Here is a 16,598-nt window from a genome sequence, read left to right on the forward strand (position 1 = left end):
AGCAAATACAACATGGTACAAACTTTGCCAAAGTGATCTTACCTCCTCTGTCTTTAAAACTTCCCATATTCGAGCATGATCTTCCACCAGCCAGTGTCCTGTCCCTTCGACCTTGGTGGAAAGTTTGACTTTAGACACCACTTGAGTAGGCTCTCCCACTGGTTTCCCCTCCATCTTGAAAGAGGCAGGCAGGAGGCATTACGGATCTGTGCGGAAGAATGAAGCGCGATCCAGGTTAAAACATTAGTAACATGAAAGGAAATATGAGAGCAAATTATCATGCTTGGATTGTGAATAATGAGACTGTTGAAGACAGCATCACAACAGGCATCAGCTTTTATGGCCACTTTTACATCCTAAATATTCATTATTGGTATTTTAGTGCAGGCTTTGGAAAATAGGGATGTATTTTGATAAAGGACTAAGTGATATAAATTTTAAAGCAAAGCAAAAGCATCATCTGCCTGTTACATCTGCTCACCACTTTGCTTTGACCCTCTGAGGAGGCGAGACAGAAACGTGTGTACCTAAGGCCGATCTGAGTGGTGTATTCGTATTTCCATGCCGTGTGGTACATGGGGGAGAAGCTCTGGCTACGGTATCATGAGTTTCACTTTTCAAACATTTGTTGTGCACTTGCTAGTCCAGGCTCTATGCTAGGCAGACACAAATAACTCAGTAATTTGGTTCTTAATCTTAAGAAGCTTAGAACCTCAGGGCAGAAATGTTGTAAACAAGTATTAACGATATGGTGCATTACAATGTAGTGTGAGAAATGCCACAATAACCGTGTTTTCAAACTGCGATGGGAGCACAGAAGCAGCTTCTCTTTGACATTAATTGGCTGTGTTGCCTTCTTGGGCCTTGGTTTCATCAGCAGGTGCTATAAGACATTATTTAAAAATCGATACCAATCCTATGAGGTCTACCTCCCTGACATGTTTCCATCTGCCACTGGCTGGTTCAGAGTCTCATCGTATCTTGCCTGGCTCAGCACCATGCTGTCCTGAAGAGTTCCCTTGAATTTATCCTTCTCATTTTTTAAAAAATTAAACTTCTTAATGATGTTCCATCTACCTAAAACCTTTCCTAGAGAATAAAATCTAAACTCCTTCACATGGCATCTAAGGCTCTTTGTGTCTGGCTTCTCCCGCCCCGTGCATGCGCTGCTGCCCAGTCAGCCGCTCTGTTTCTGCCACTTGAAAGCACCATGGCTCCCAGACACATCCAGTACCAACAGCCTCAGTTTGTGACACTTCTGTCCAGTCCCCACCCCAAGAGAATAAAGGCCTCCCCTCCTTCGTCACTCTCTCTACGTACTCTGGACAGACTTTGATCATGTCACCTATAACAGGATTATATTTATTTGCTTTCAATTCTATTTTCACCTTTTAGTCTTATGACCATTTTGAGACTAGAAATGATGCCATACACAGAGTACCTACTAAATAAATGTTTGATGAGATAGTTAATTCAATCATTCAGTAAATGGTGAGAACCCAGTGGAAATGGGGTAGCAGATCTAACATATACAAGCAACAGATGTCAAAGTCAAGGTACCTCTTCCCTTTAACTTTTCCATTGACTTGGTGTGCTGTAAGTTCTTCATAAGGAAGGGACAAGTCTAACATCCATCATACACCTCCAAGCATTTAATACTACAAGATGGAATGGTTCATTAGCTAACGACAGACTAGTTTTTGTGCAAATGTCTTCAGGGAATTGAGTATGTCTGCAAAAAAACAGGTCTTATGCTTACACAACCCACTGCTCAAATAAAAAGAAATGGAAATTGATAAGAGGGGCAAGGGTGACCGGTTAGAGGAGTGACTTTTCTGCCTTGGAGCCTCATGTGCTCCATCTGTAAGCCATGAAGAGCAAACTCATCGGCTTGCAGAGAGCAATGATGAGAAAAGTGATAACCAAAACCATCCTGAAGTACTTAGAAACATGGAACACTTAATGCACTCCCATTTCAAAGCAGGAAACAAAGTCTACAAAATAAATTAACAACGTTCCTCCGAGTGGACATGCTAATAAATGATGCTGACACATATGTGCAAGGAAATAAACAAAGCAGAGTCACGTGGAGGTTTCAGTTTTTAAAAAGAGGAAATTAAAATAAACAGGCAAAATGGAAACAGGCCAGATGAGTAGGGAAGGAAATTCCATTGTTGTTGTTAGATAATACTGTAAACAACAACAAATAAATCAAAACAAAGTAGGAAAACTACATAAAATGGTTTTGGCTGTCTCCTTCATATATCATGGAAACATAACTGGATAAAATAGACAAACTACAAAATCTCAGGGGAACAATGGAACATCTGTAAACATCATGCACCCCAGTGACCCCGCAGCTTACTCTCCTGTCTGCCCACAGCTGCTTTCTCATCTCCGCAGTGTGGGTGAAAGTTGGCAAATTTTCAGTGTAGCAGACTGAACTCTACTGTGCATGGACTTCCTGCAGATTGCTCCCTGCTCCGTTTGGAAAGAAGATGCAATTCTGAGTTGTAAACCATTCCAAAACGCTCGGGAACTAAGGAGGGCTTAGAGAGGCAGCCAGCTCTTATGAGGATCTTCAAGCATTTTGAGATCTTCTACCCTATCTGAGACTTGAGGCCTTTTTCACTGGGAAAACTGGATATCCATATGCAGAAGAATGAAACTAGACCCTTATCTCTTGCTATATACAAAAATCAAATCAAAATGGATTAAAGATTTAAATCTAAGGCCTGAAACTATAAAACTATTATACCAAAAGAAAACATTGGGGAAATGCAAGCACAGGGAACCAAAACAAAATTGGACACGTTAAGCTAAAAAGCTTCTGCACAGCAAAGGAAACAATCAACAAAGTGAAGAGACAACCCACAGAATGGCAGGAAATATTTGCCAACTACCCATCTGACAAGGGATTACTATTAATAACTAGGATATATAAGAAGCACCAATTATGCAATAGAAAAAATTCAAATAATCCAATTAAAAATGGGCAAAGGATCTGAATAGACTTTTCTCAAAAAGAAGACATACAAATGACCAACAGGTATATGAAAAAATGCTCAACATCATTAGTCATCAGAGAAATGCAAATCAAAACTATAATGAGATATCATCTCACCCCAGTTAAAATGGCTTTAATCAAAAAAACAGACAATAACAAATTCTGGCAAGGGTGTGGAGAAAGGGGAACCCTCATACACTGTTGGTGGAAATGTAAATTAGTGCAACCATTATGGAGAACAGTTTCAAGGTTCTTCAGAAAACTGAAAATATAACTACCATATGACCCAGCAATCCCACTGCTGGGTATATATCAAAGAGAAGGGAAATCAGTACATCAAAATGATATCTGCACTCCTATGTTTATTACAGCACTATATGCAATAGCCAAGATTTGGAATCAACCTCAGTGTCCATCAATGGATGAATGGATAAAGAAATTTCAGTACATACATACCATGGAATATTATGTAACCACAAAAAGGAGTGAAATCCTGCCATTTGCAGCAACATGGATGGAACTGGAGAATATTATGTTAAGTGAGATAAGTCAAGCACAGAAAGACAAATCTCACGTGTTCCCACTCATATGTGGGAGCTAAATATTAAAAACAATTGATCTCATGGAGACAGAGAGTAGAATGATGGTTACCAGAGGTTGGGAAGGGTCACAGGGAGTGGGGGATAAAGTGGGGATGGTTAATGGGTGCAAAAATATAGTTAGATAGTTAGAATGAACAATATTTGATAGCACAACAAAGCAACTATAATCAATAATAAGGATATACTTTAAAATAACTAAAAAAGGTTGGTGATTTGTCTGCTACATTGAATCCAATGGCTAGTTCTGCATCCTTATACTCTATGAAGTCACTCTCCCAACCCACACGAAGTGTTTCAGTCCTGGGATAGCGCTGTTAAGGGCTGGCAACTGTTTAGATAGGACGCAGCACAGCATTGTCACTGAGGACATGAATTTGAGCTCCCCTTGACAGTGTGATCTCAACATATGCAGTGACCTTTCTATGTGCATTTTATTATCTGTGAAATGGGTGATAATAAGCATGCCTGCTTCACTGGATTGTGAGAACATTAAATGAGATGACGTAATAAACATTAGTTATCATTAATGAAAAATAAAATAAAATAACTAAAAAAGTAGAATTGGAATGTCCCTAGCACAAAGAAATGATATAAATGCCTGAGGTGATGGACACCACAATTACCCTGATTTGAATAATTCACATTGTATGCCTGTATCAAAACATCACATGTACCCTATAAATACATACAACTAATATGTACCCATAATAATTAAAAATAAAAAAAAAAGAACTTTGCAAGATAGACAGCACCAGTTTACAGCAATGACAAATGAGATTCAGAGAGGTTAAGTAATTTGACTAAACTGCTAGAAAGTTGTCGAGTTCCCAAGTTCATGTTCTCTCTCCCAGGTCAGTTTAGAAAGCCTTCCGGTCCATCCCACTCTCCCATCACTGGTAGAATGGAACCGCCCTCTAGTGACCCTTCCTCATGGACTAGAGCCAGAACGTCAGGTGTCTGGGCTCACTGGCACAACAGTGCCTCTTGAGAGACAATCATATCTAATGAGTACACAGTAAGGGTGGGATGGAGAGAGGGAGGAAAACATCATGGGGACATGGATAGTTCCTTTTCCTTTTTACTGCCATTTCGACTTCTGACCAGGGCAGGTTTTACGGGTGCGTGACCTGTACAGTCACACGGGGCCCTGTGCCCAGAAAATCCCCATGCTTGGTTTAATGTTCTGCTGTTGCTGCCTCGAAATTCTGAATTTTTGAACAAGGGGCCCTGCATTTCCATTTTGCACTGAGCCCCACAATTTGTATAGCCAGTCCTGCTCTTGACTTGCCTTTTCCTCTCCAAATCTAAAGTTTCATTCCATACTTCTTTAAATAATTCATTTATCATAGGTTTCCTACGTGTTCCCCTAAAAAGAGCTAGAAGTCTATGTGGTGGAGCCATTATGTTGTTAAAATTAAAACAGGAGGCAAATGTAGACCTTCCTCTACCTCTGATGTGCTGCATGTCTTAGAGTCGAACTACTACTTTCTTTCCTAAAACCCACAGTCAAGGCTTATGAGCCAAGCTCCATGCAAATACCATTGACATGAGCCCATCCAATGGTACCATTGGATAGGAAGAAATCACTGTAAACCCAAAAGCAGAATTTTATGTTCTAGTTAAGAACTGGTCTAAAATATCATAAGCCTTATGAGCTCTTTTGGAAATTAGTTTTGAAAAACTATTATCCCAAAACACCTGATACCCAAAACAGAATTTTCTTTAAACCAATGGATGGTAAAATCAGTCTTACATTGGGAGCGAGGTGGAGAAAGGAAGCTGTGTGCATATGAAGGCAAATATCTGATTAAAGGACACAGAAACAAAATTTTTCTCAAAAGTTAAAAAAGAAAATTGCTCAGGAACTTTTTTCTAATGGCAATAGGGTTGTCATTGTACACTGTCTCTACTGCGTGAAGCAGAGAAGTAACACTGAAACAGGGAAGGCAAGTCTGATAGGGTGGAAGAAAGACGCTCTTGCTTGACGCTGAGAAATGATCTGCAGATGAGAAAAGCCATGCAAGGGTTATTGAGGTCGTGTTCCCTGCACGTCCCCCAGCACTAACATCTCCTCCAAAGCTGGAGGGTTTTTTATTAAGATTTTTAAGGGTAAGTTCAATCCAAAGATCGTTATAATCAAAATGCATAAATCTTAGCTGCCTTAGAAGAAATTACTCGTGGTTAAAAAATGGTGAAAAATAATTATAATATGATCATTATCAATGAGAAAGTATGTATTTCCTCAAATAAATGTATTTATTTAAAATTAGTGCTTTTAAGGTCTGTGTCTTCCTTTTAAAACATTTACTAACACTATATTTATGATATCATATCTACAACATAATCATAATAACTTAATTTCTTCTATTCCTTCAAAACTAAGTATTGACACGCTGAAGCTCGTAACATTTTCCATGGTGATCCCAAAGGACCCAGTTGATGGCTTCAGTGATCATTAGGCACCAAAAGTCAAGGAGCAGCTTCTCAGAGACTAACCTTGAAAACTGAAGTATTAAGTAACAATCTAAGAACACAAAAACGTGCCATTATTAGTGTCCTTGCCATTTGATAAAAATTATCTGCAACTCTCATGGATACCCTTTTTTCAAACATGGCTTTAAAAACAAATGCTAGGGTACAACTTCACTGAAGTGTGTATTTATTTTATTAACTCCATGCTGGACTTTGTTTGATAAGTCAATCTGTACTTTATTAAATTTGACTTTCCTTCTGATGATAATATATAGTGTATGAGACATCCCTCATAAATCATTATTTTTTCCTCTTCCCTCTCCTCTTTATATACTTTGGAAGGGAAAAAAATGTGTTTCAAATTCAGAACCTTACTAGAATTGTTTATTCATGAAGAACTAGGTTCGTGTTTTTCTTCTTCCCCTGCAGATTCCATTATAGGTGTTAAGAATACAATGTTTCTGCTTTTTCCACTTTCCCACATAAACTCTTGCTTCTACCTCAAGAAATCTTTTTTTTTTTTTTTTTTTTTTTTTTTTGTTGAGACAGAGTCTCACTTTGTTGCCCAGGCTAGAGTGAGTGCCGTGGCGTCAGCTTAGCTCACAGCAACCTCAGACTCCTCGGCTTAAGCGATCCTACTGCCTCAGCCTCCCGAGTAGCTGGGACTACAGGCATGCGCCACTATGCCCGGCTAATTTTTTCTATATAGATTTTTAGTTGTCCATATAATGTCTTTCTATTTTTAGTAGAGACGGGGTCTCGCTCAGGCTGGTCTCGAACTCCTGACCTTGAGCAATCCACCCGCCTCGGCCTCCCAGAGTGCTAGGATTACAGGCGTGAGCCACCGCGCCCGGCCTACCTCAAGAAATCTTTTGATTTTTTTTTTTAAACTCAACTCAGATTTTTTCTAATCTTGAAAATGTCTGGCATTTGCCCTGTTGCAGTCCCTTCCCTTGTTTCTCTGCCATTTCTTTCCTCCTACCTTCTCTCCTCCTCATTTTTCTTTCTAATGAGCTCAAGTCCTGTCCAGATAAGACCAGTTTGTTTATCTTTGTCTCCTCCTACCTTCAACTCTTCCTCCTAGAAGGCTATCAAGAACAGTCTTTACATTTTAGTTTTACTCAAAGGTTGAGAATTTCATGGTGCAAAAAACACGGAAATTTGACCTGGGTTCAAATCATGAGGCTATTGTTCATTCCCTATGTAAGCACTCGGCAAGCCATTTCACCGTTCTTAGCCTCAGTTTCCTCATCTTTAAAACCACAAGACTGCTGAGACCCCCTACAGTTTTAACATAAAGCACTCACCTCCCTCAGATGTAGAAAGTAAAACTAATATGCGCTGAATTATTTTAATTATTTTTCCAGTAGAGCTGAGGGATCTATACTGCTAAACAAAACAGTGAAAGGTGATTTCTGTGCGTCACATATTGTACTTATTTCCACATTATTCATACACTATTCAAAAATCCAACAAACTTTATTGCAGTTCCTTTGCATTCATGGATATGAGTTTTGACTATTCAGAGACAATCCAAAACTCTCTGACGTGTACTCAATTGTAAATCTGCTGAGGTTTTGTAAAGCTGGTGTTTGGACCTGCTCACCAATCCTTAGCATCCAAATCCTGGTTCTGCGGTGGAGTTCCCTAATCATGATTGCTATTGTGATGTCTACACATTGGGGGATCCAAGAAAGTCTCAAGATACAGCCTCCCAATTGTGGGCGGCACATTATAGTGGTCTCACCAGCCTATTCCTTCTAAAAACAGAGAGGGAACTAGCTGTCCAGAATCAAAGATTACCGCACAGAAATGGAAACTGGGGCACACACAGACATCAGACGGGCAGGAATCCAGGAAGCGACGGCACAGAGAGAGACTCCTAGTGCTGGGCAGCATCTGTCCTGGGGAAGGAGGCACATCAGACCGTTTCACAGCAACACCAAACACGGGTTGCGTTTGAAGTGACTGTGTGTGTCAATGTGCTAGGAAGTAAGATCCTCGTTGTCGCTTTCTGTTTAGAATCTCAACAGCATTTCTAGCCTGTCTAAGGCAACTCACTTATATTCTGCATGTTGCTTTCTTTGCTTTCCACAACTTACTCTGGTCTCCCCTGCTAGACTGCCAGCTCTTTGAGAGCCAGATTAGACATAAATTGATTGTACTGCTTCAACTTTTTACAAAACTGCATCACCCTTTTCAAAAATCATTGTTGCTTTTTTTATTAAAAAAAAAACAAACTTCACTGGAATCAGGCATTAAGCATTTACCATTACGATGTATTTTGGAATAAATGTTGATCATTGGGCAACCATTTTCAAAGGAATTTTAACGATGTAGTGTCTCCCTGAGTGCTGAGCAAGGTTGCACAATAGTGACTGTGGAATTAGAAGAGACTTTTTCTAAGAGCAACTATCTCCTGTTAAGTGTAGAAAATTAAAGAAGCGCAAGACATTCTTCCTTTATTTTGCATTAATATTTTTAAAAGGTTGGTCCAACCGGACTTCAGACTTTGTACTTTCCCTCCGCTCACTGACAGTATTTGGCAGAAGTTTTTAATATTAAAAAAGAAAAAAAAGAAAAACCCAGAGTGAGTCTGTACCCTTGTGAACCTCCCTGGAGAAATGCTGCTCTTTGCTCAGCAATTCCTGCTCGGCACAGAGAGCCAATGCAAGGAAAACAGTTGGGCTCCCTTCCTGGTCTCCATTCAGGGCAGCAGCCTGCTAACAAATCTGCACAGACAGACGTGGGGGAGGGAGAGGAAGGCTAAACAGAACAGAGCTGAGATCACAAAAAATCCTTCGGCGTTCAGAGAGATAGAGGGAATTCTAGGAGACTGGATTTTTGATGGCCTGTCTTTTTATTACAATAAAAAATCTCAGTGATTAGGCTGCTTGAAAGCTTAAAATGAAACAAAACTGTAAAACAACGACTGTCCCGGGCTCAAATGTTTCACAATTCTGTAAACTCCAGCTTTAACTGGCTGAATGTGGGGAAAATTCAAAAATCATTAGGAGGAGAGCATCATCCAGTTCAATAGTCACAGGCTAAGTTTTATCTTCAAGTTGAAGGAATTTAAGCTGATTCGGGTCACGGCCATGCTTTAGGTCTCAACAATGACAACAGCAACGTGGACATGACCTTCTTCCACAGTGCATTTGGCACTGGCCACGCCAGGTACTCGGCTGGCACTTGGCAAGCCTCAGTTCATCCTCAGAACAGCCCGGGGAGAAGTTCAAGTCAAGAGAGATTAAGGAATGAGTCCCAGGGTTTCTCTCAAATCATCCTGACCCCAGAGCCAGGCCCTTCCCACTCCACTCCACTACTATCCTTTGATGGTCCCTTTAAATGGGACATTTCCCATTTACAAAATAGCATCGTGTAGATGTTTGAAAAGCGGGAATCTGAGCTCTTGAAGGGATTCAGAAGTAGGCTTCCCACAGGAGGGATACAAAAATCTGAAAATGTTAGAATCTGGGGAAATAAATTAGTTTACTTTGCCAGTTAATGCAGAAAATCATTGTAACTAGTTTCCAAATAGACTAGTCTTTTTATTAACACATTTCAGGTTAAAGGGCAATCTGATCTCAGTCTTTTACTTTACCACACACAGAACTTTAATCCATTGAATTACAGTCACTTTACTGGGCCATAGGAAAATGGAAGGTCCCCATAGGGGGAATCTCTTTCAAGAAAACACTTCTGGGAGAGGCATGTAGAGGAAGCTGGCTCTAGGCCAATCCTGATCCTCTCTCACAGTCTCCAACAGCAAGGACACCACGATTTTCACATACACCATGTACTGCTAAGTATCATTCCTCTCTCACTGGATCAGATAGCGGATTCTTTGAGTAGTTTCACATAGCAGTGATCAAGCTAGTGTTGCTGAACACCAAGATGCCAAGTTGCAAGACTAGGAGCAAGGAGTTTTATATTCAGAGCAGCACCCATATCCCCATCGAACTACGTTGTTCCTTCCCTGATCTTGACCTCTGGAATAAGGAATAAAACCCCATAAGTTGTGCTAAGGCCAAAGGCGTGGGTCCAACACTCATCCAGCAGGGCAGAGGGAGGAAAACGTGTGCCTTGGTGAGAGTCAGCTCTACTACCGGCTCAACGTGGCAAACCTTTCCCATGTGCGATAAAAAAAAAAAAAAAAAAAAAAAACTCAATGACCCAGATGAACACAGGGACATTGCGAGACAATGAAACCAAGAAGGGAAAATCTCTAGAAATGCTGCTTCCTGACTCTGCCTCTTGTACAGATCTTGTGAGCTTTTCCCCTGGTGACCTGTGTGCCCAGAGTGAACACAAAGTCAAAGCCAAATCCTATGGAATTCTAAAACACCCTCCCAAAGGCTTAGGCTTCTCAGAGCATAGTGATGCTTTTATCAGTAAATTCAGTAAAAACTGTTATGTTGGTCATGTTCCACGTATATTAGAGAAGACACAGTCTGTTTTTAATGGCAGCCTATTTGTCTTTTAGCGAACACTACAAGGACATTCCAACTTCTTTTTTTTTCATTTCTTCCATGTTTTTTTCCCTCTAACTTCAAGCCCTCTGAGGCCGTACTGCACCATAGAGAAAGCACCCTGCATTCATGTGCGTCTTGGATGAGAGGCAGCTATTGAATCTGACCTCCACAGTCCATTAGAAATGAAACCCTCCCATTATTTTGGACTGAACCAAAAGGTCTTCAGCCTAAATGAGGCAGTTGAAAACCTAATTCTATTCTCAAATTTCAAACAGGTTTTCAAAACATGTTCGGAAACTGCTTTGCGTAGTAACAGTCAGGGGAGTTTTCAACTCAGCCTGCGGGGAGGACTTCGCTGGGATATATTCAATAGTTACTGAACTAGAACCTACTTGTTCTTGAAAATTGCAAATATTCCTAGCAGGACCAAGCCTGGATTTCTCATCAGGCCTTCAGAGCAGCACCAGGCATCCATCACAGTCTTTTCAAGGCCTGCACTAAATAGCCTGTGTACATCGGCAGGGCTTCTGCGTTTGATCCTAGATTATGTTTTCGCTAAGGTTAAGGGTTAGAGTTTTGACAGATGTGGCTGTGCTCTAATTGGCCCTTTTTATCTGCCCTTTTTCCACACACGTACAGTATTTGATAGCCGAGCTTGTGAAGTGCCTCGATTTCGATACCAACACGTGAGGGGTGGATGGGACGCAGGGCCTGAACACTCAGTTGGGTGTCAGCTTTAGTTTCAGAGTCCGTATGAAATGCGTTCCCACATCTGGCTGAAGGGAAAGAGGATCATTTCAGTGTTACCGTTTCGTTCTAACTAGGTTGCGGTTTCTTTTCTCTTTATTTTTCCCTCCTCAAACTTTTACAGGTCTTTTCACTTTTCGCCATTTTTTTTCCCATTGCCACAGGTTGACTTTGCTATTTCCAGTAAACCAAAGTAGAAACTGAACTAAAATTGTGTCTTGGATTCAGACCCCTTAGCACAATAGCCAATGTGCAAATTAAAGATTTAGCATCCCTGACGTCCTTGCTTGGGGGTTGGTCATCAATGGGCCAATCTGACTTACTGAGACAAGATGGCAAATTTGCAGGGACAGGACATGTAGTTTGCTTACATCTCACCTAGCACCATGTTATGCACAGGAGGGAAGAAGGTCCCAACGTTTTACTTAGTTGTGGCCTAATCATTGTGCCAGGTGTGTATGAGGCAGCGTGAAACAAAGATACATAAACATGTGTCCTCCATTAATTGGCCCACAAGCTGGGAGTTCTTAATACACATTACTGAGAATTCCACACAATCGTATGAGGAGAAGGAGATACCTTCCAAAATGATAGGATATATCTCAAAATGATAGGATAGGTGTTAGAAGAGAGAAATGCACACACGTATTACATTGAGGACTCTATGAGATTAAGTATGAGTTCCCCACTCAGATGAAACTGAAGCTCAGAGAAGTGAAGTGGATTGCCCAAGGTCACACAGCGGAGTCCAAATTTGCAAACAGATTTCTCTGACTCAGAACAAAGCTTTCCTTTTTAAGTCATGGCCTTTCAAAATTTTCACAGAATTGTAACCATGTTAATTTTGGGCTTTGTTAACTTTAATGCTTAAGGAGAAATACTCACTTTCTATAACAAGGCAGTGGGGGAAAGGCCTAAAGGGTTATCTGAAATTTGTGCTTCCTTATCTGTGTGCTCCCTTATCTCCCAAAGCTGAGGTCAGCTGCTTCTACCTCCCTTCCTATGCTACTTAGCCCACTGTTAAAAAGAAGTAGCAGCAAACAGAAGCAAAATGTTGACACTGTCAGTTCTTTCACTTCTTAGTCACATATGTAAATTTTTGCTACAGAAGTATGGTAATCTTTAAGGCTAATTATTTTTTAAGCCTTCTTTAAAATAACATATGGAATCCATTATAATATTCAATGACTTCTTCACTTTTTGCTTCTGCTCTGGAGAGCGATGGGTTTATGATTTACAGCTGAAGTGCATTCAGTCTCAAGTTCATTATTCCAATTGCGGTTGCCGTTGACTCTGGATGCCGGTGAGATTTTAATTGTTAACTTCATGGTGGACTGAAAAATGACTTACACACTAGTGATGCTTAAGTAGACTCAGAGTCACAACTTGGGTGCATTCATTCCACTTCTCCACTTCAGCCTGGACAAAAAGAAAGTGTGGGGTTTTATGTTTTCCTCTTTTGCGTGCCCCGAAAAGGAACTCCAGACTCTTTAGTTTGTGAGTATAATATCATGAACAGGATGAAGCACAGTGAAATTGGATCCAAATAGTTTTGAGGTCTTACCTGAGAAACAAGTACATTGATTAAGTCAGCCTAGAGATCTGTCAACAGACTGCCTGAGGGAAGGTTGATTAAACCTCTCTCCCCTCCTGTTTCCTTGCCGCAGACCTCCAGAGTTGTACAGATTCTACTCCAGCTCCTACTGGACCAATTAGTCAAAATTATGTTCTGTGCTCTCCAAAGTGAAATCTGGCCACACTAGCCTTCCACATATGATACACTGTCCTACCTGGTCTCGCATGACCACAAAGGAAATTGAAACAGAAAGGCAGGGCCTTGGTTACACTCAAGCAGTACATTAGCAGTGGCATCAATTTTAAATGTTAGGAGTCCCCGGCGCTTTAGTCTGAGCCACGGCACCAACCTAACACACTCCCTCTGTTATCTTAGGGAGAGGAGGCAGTAAGTCAAACTCCCTTGTGATCCTCTGTGGCTGGAACAGACCATGTAACACCTTCCTCTGGGTCTGGCTTGGGACTTAGAGAACCCCTGTCTCTTGGTCTTAGCAAGTTTTTAAGGGGGAAGTTGCTTTGTGTCACAGCCAAAAGTCACAGGAATGCCTGACACAGTGCCCAATACGGAACAGGCTTTATACAACGGAGAAATTGTCAACACCTTTATAAAGTTTCCCTTTACCGACTCCAAGACCTTGCCCCTCAAAACAGAGCTACTGCACACAAGCACAATTTTAATGAAGGGTAATTTATATATTTCATGTCAAGAGTATATTCTATGAGTTTTGACAAATAGTATACACCCATATTACCAACAGTGAAGTCACGATATAGAACATTTCCATCACCTCGAAGGGTCATTCTCTTAAGCCCCTTCTCAGTCAATCTCACACTATCACTGGCCCCGGGCAACCACCAACTTGCTTGTTGTAAATATGTATTTCTTTTCTAGAGCTTCATGTCATAGAATATCATACAACATGTACTCCTTTTTTGTCTGACTTCCTTCACTTACCACATTTATTTTGAGATTCATGCATGTTGGTACGTGTTTAAGTAATTTATTCCTTTTTACTGCTGAATAGTATTTCATTGTTAAACATTTTATTTATATACTCGCCTGTTGGTAGACATTTCTGTTGTTTCTAGTTTGGGTTACTTTAAATAAGGTGAGAGGAATATTTGTGTACAACTCCTTTTTTTTTTTTTTTTTTGAGACAGAGTCTCACTCTGTTGCCCAGGCTAGAGTGCCGTGGCATCAGCCTAGCTCACAGCAACCTCAAACTCCTGGGCTTAAGCAATCCTACTGCCTCAGCCTCCCCACTAGCTGGGACTACAGCCCTGAGCCACCATGCCCAGCTAATTTTTTCTATATATTTTTAGTTGTCCAGCTAGTTTCTTTCTATTTTTAGTAGAGATGGGGTCTCGCTCTTGCTCAGGCTGGTCTCGAACTCTTGAGCTCAAAGGATCCACCCGCCTCAGCCTCCCAGAGTGCTAGGATTACAGGCGTGAGCCACCGCGCCCGGCCTGTGTACAACTCTTTATGTGGACATATGCTTTCATTTCTTTTGGACGAATACCTGAGCGGAATTGCTGAATCATATGGTAAGTATATGTTTAACTTTATAAGAAATTATCAAAGCTATTTTTCAAAGTGGTTGTGCAATTTTATACTCCCATCAGCAGTAAATGAGAGTTTCAGTTGTTTCATATCCTCACCAACAGCTGGTATTTTGGGTCCTCTAATTTAACCCACTCTAATATTCTAATGGATGTACAGTGATATCACATTGTGTCTGTAACTTTCATTTCCCTAATGATGAGTGATATTGAGCATTTATTCATGGATATAGTGCATATCTTCTTGGCAAAGTTTGTTTAAATATGTCCATTTTTATTGACTTTATAATTTGTTCTATTAGTGATCTGAAAGAGTTCTATATATATTCTGTATACCAGTCCTTATAATATGAAGTAATATATAATTATGATAATACGTACATAACATATAATACAAAATTTTCTCCCAGACTGAGAGCAGCCTTTGCATTTGCATTTTCTTACTGATACCTTGCGAGGAGCAAACGTTTTAAATTTTGATGTAGCCCAATTTATAAACTTTTTCTTTTATGTTAATGCTTTTTTTGTGTCCTAAGAAATCTTTGCCTATCCAACGGTTATAAAGTTTCTTCTATAAGTTTTATAGTTTAAATTTACATTCAGGACTATGATCCATTTCACGTTAACTCTGTGTATGACAAAGTAAGGACTGAGGTTCATTTTTTCTATATAGATAACAAATTGTTCCAGACTATTTGTTGAAAAAGTAATCCTTTTCATATTGAATTACCTTGGCATCTTTATTGGAAATCAATTGACCATAGATGTTATGGGTCTATTTCTGGCTTCTCTATTGTGTTTCATTGATCAATGTGTCTAAATTATGCCAATAACACACTGACTTGATTACTATAGCTTTATAGTAAGTGTTAAAGTCAGTAAGTATAAGTCTTCTAACTTTGTATTTTTTTTTTAAATTGTTTTGGCTATTTGGAACATTTAGATTTCCATATAAATTTTAGAATCAGCTTGGAAATGTCTATAAGAAAGTCTGCTCGGGCTTTTAGTGGAATTTCATTGAATCTAGAAATCGATTTGGAGAGAACTGAAATCATAACAATAGTGAATATTCTAAACCATAAACATGGTAAATCAATTCGCTTAGGTCTTTTTTAATTTCAGAAACAAATGTTTCTAGTTTTCGGGGTAGAGGTCTTGCACATATTTTATTTACTTTAACCCCAAAACCAATTTTATATATATTGGAATTGGCTAATATAGAGGCTGAGAATTCCCACAATCTGCCATCCTCAAAGACCAGGAGAACCAATAGTGTACGTTGCAGTCCAAGTTCAGAGGCCTGAGAGCCAGGAAAGCTCATGGTGTAAGTTCCAGTCTGAGTCCAAAGACCTGAGAACCAGGAGAGCTGATGATTTAAGTTCCAGTCTGAGCGCAGGAGAAGACTGACATCCCAGTTTGAAAACAGGCAGAGAGGGTGCATTCTCCCTTACCCTGCCTTCTGTTCCGTTCAGGCCTCCAATAGATTGGGTTAGATGAGGCCCATCCACATTGGGGAAGGTGATCTGTTTTACTCAGTCTACCCATTCAAATGTTAATCTCAGCCAAAAACCCTCATACACATACCCAAAAGTAATGTTTAACCAAATATCTGGGCATCCTGTATCCCAGTCAAGTTACTATATAAAATTAACCATCACATGCATGTATTTCATGTTTTGGGATACTATTGAAATGATACTGTCTTATTTTTAATTTCAATTTCTACTTGTTTATTGCTAACATATAGAAGTGCATACATAACATATAGAAATTTTTGCATTTTGATTTTGTATCTTGAAATCTTGTTAAAATCACTTATTAGTTCTAGTAGTTTTTTGGTAGATTCATGAGGATTTGCCACATGCTTGATCATGTCATCAGTGAAAAAAGATAGCTTTACTTATCGCTTTCTAGTTTGTATCAGATATCATTTGCCTTCTGCCTGACAAACTTCCTTTAACATATCTTGTAGTGCAGGTGTGCTGGCCAAAAACTGTCACTTTTCTTTGTCTAAAAAAAGGTTTTGGCTGAGTGTTGTGGCTCATGCCTATAATCTTAGCAATCTGGGAGGCTGAAGCAAGAGTATTGCTTGAGGCCAGGAGTTTGAGACAAGTCTGGGCAACATACAAGACCCCATGTCTAAAAAAAAAAATTTTTTTT

The 16,598-nt window shown here is 39.9% G+C and overlaps 1 protein-coding gene across 2 annotated transcripts in view; it reads right to left on the minus strand.

The window, feature by feature from the left end:
* Window positions 1–16,598, minus strand: part of RGL1 (ral guanine nucleotide dissociation stimulator like 1) — a 220,252-nt gene that overhangs the window by 151,332 nt on the left and 52,322 nt on the right. For both annotated transcript variants that reach the window (XM_069459691.1, XM_069459689.1), the window contains exon 2: window positions 43–206. In XM_069459691.1, coding sequence (XP_069315792.1) covers window positions 43–174 — 132 coding nt within the window. In that variant the 5' untranslated portion in view covers window positions 175–206. The remainder of the gene's footprint in view (window positions 1–42; window positions 207–16,598) is intronic.

The sequence above is a fragment of the Eulemur rufifrons genome, chromosome 27 (assembly GCF_041146395.1).
Source record: "Eulemur rufifrons isolate Redbay chromosome 27, OSU_ERuf_1, whole genome shotgun sequence".
Classification (NCBI taxonomy): Eukaryota; Metazoa; Chordata; class Mammalia; order Primates; family Lemuridae; genus Eulemur; species Eulemur rufifrons.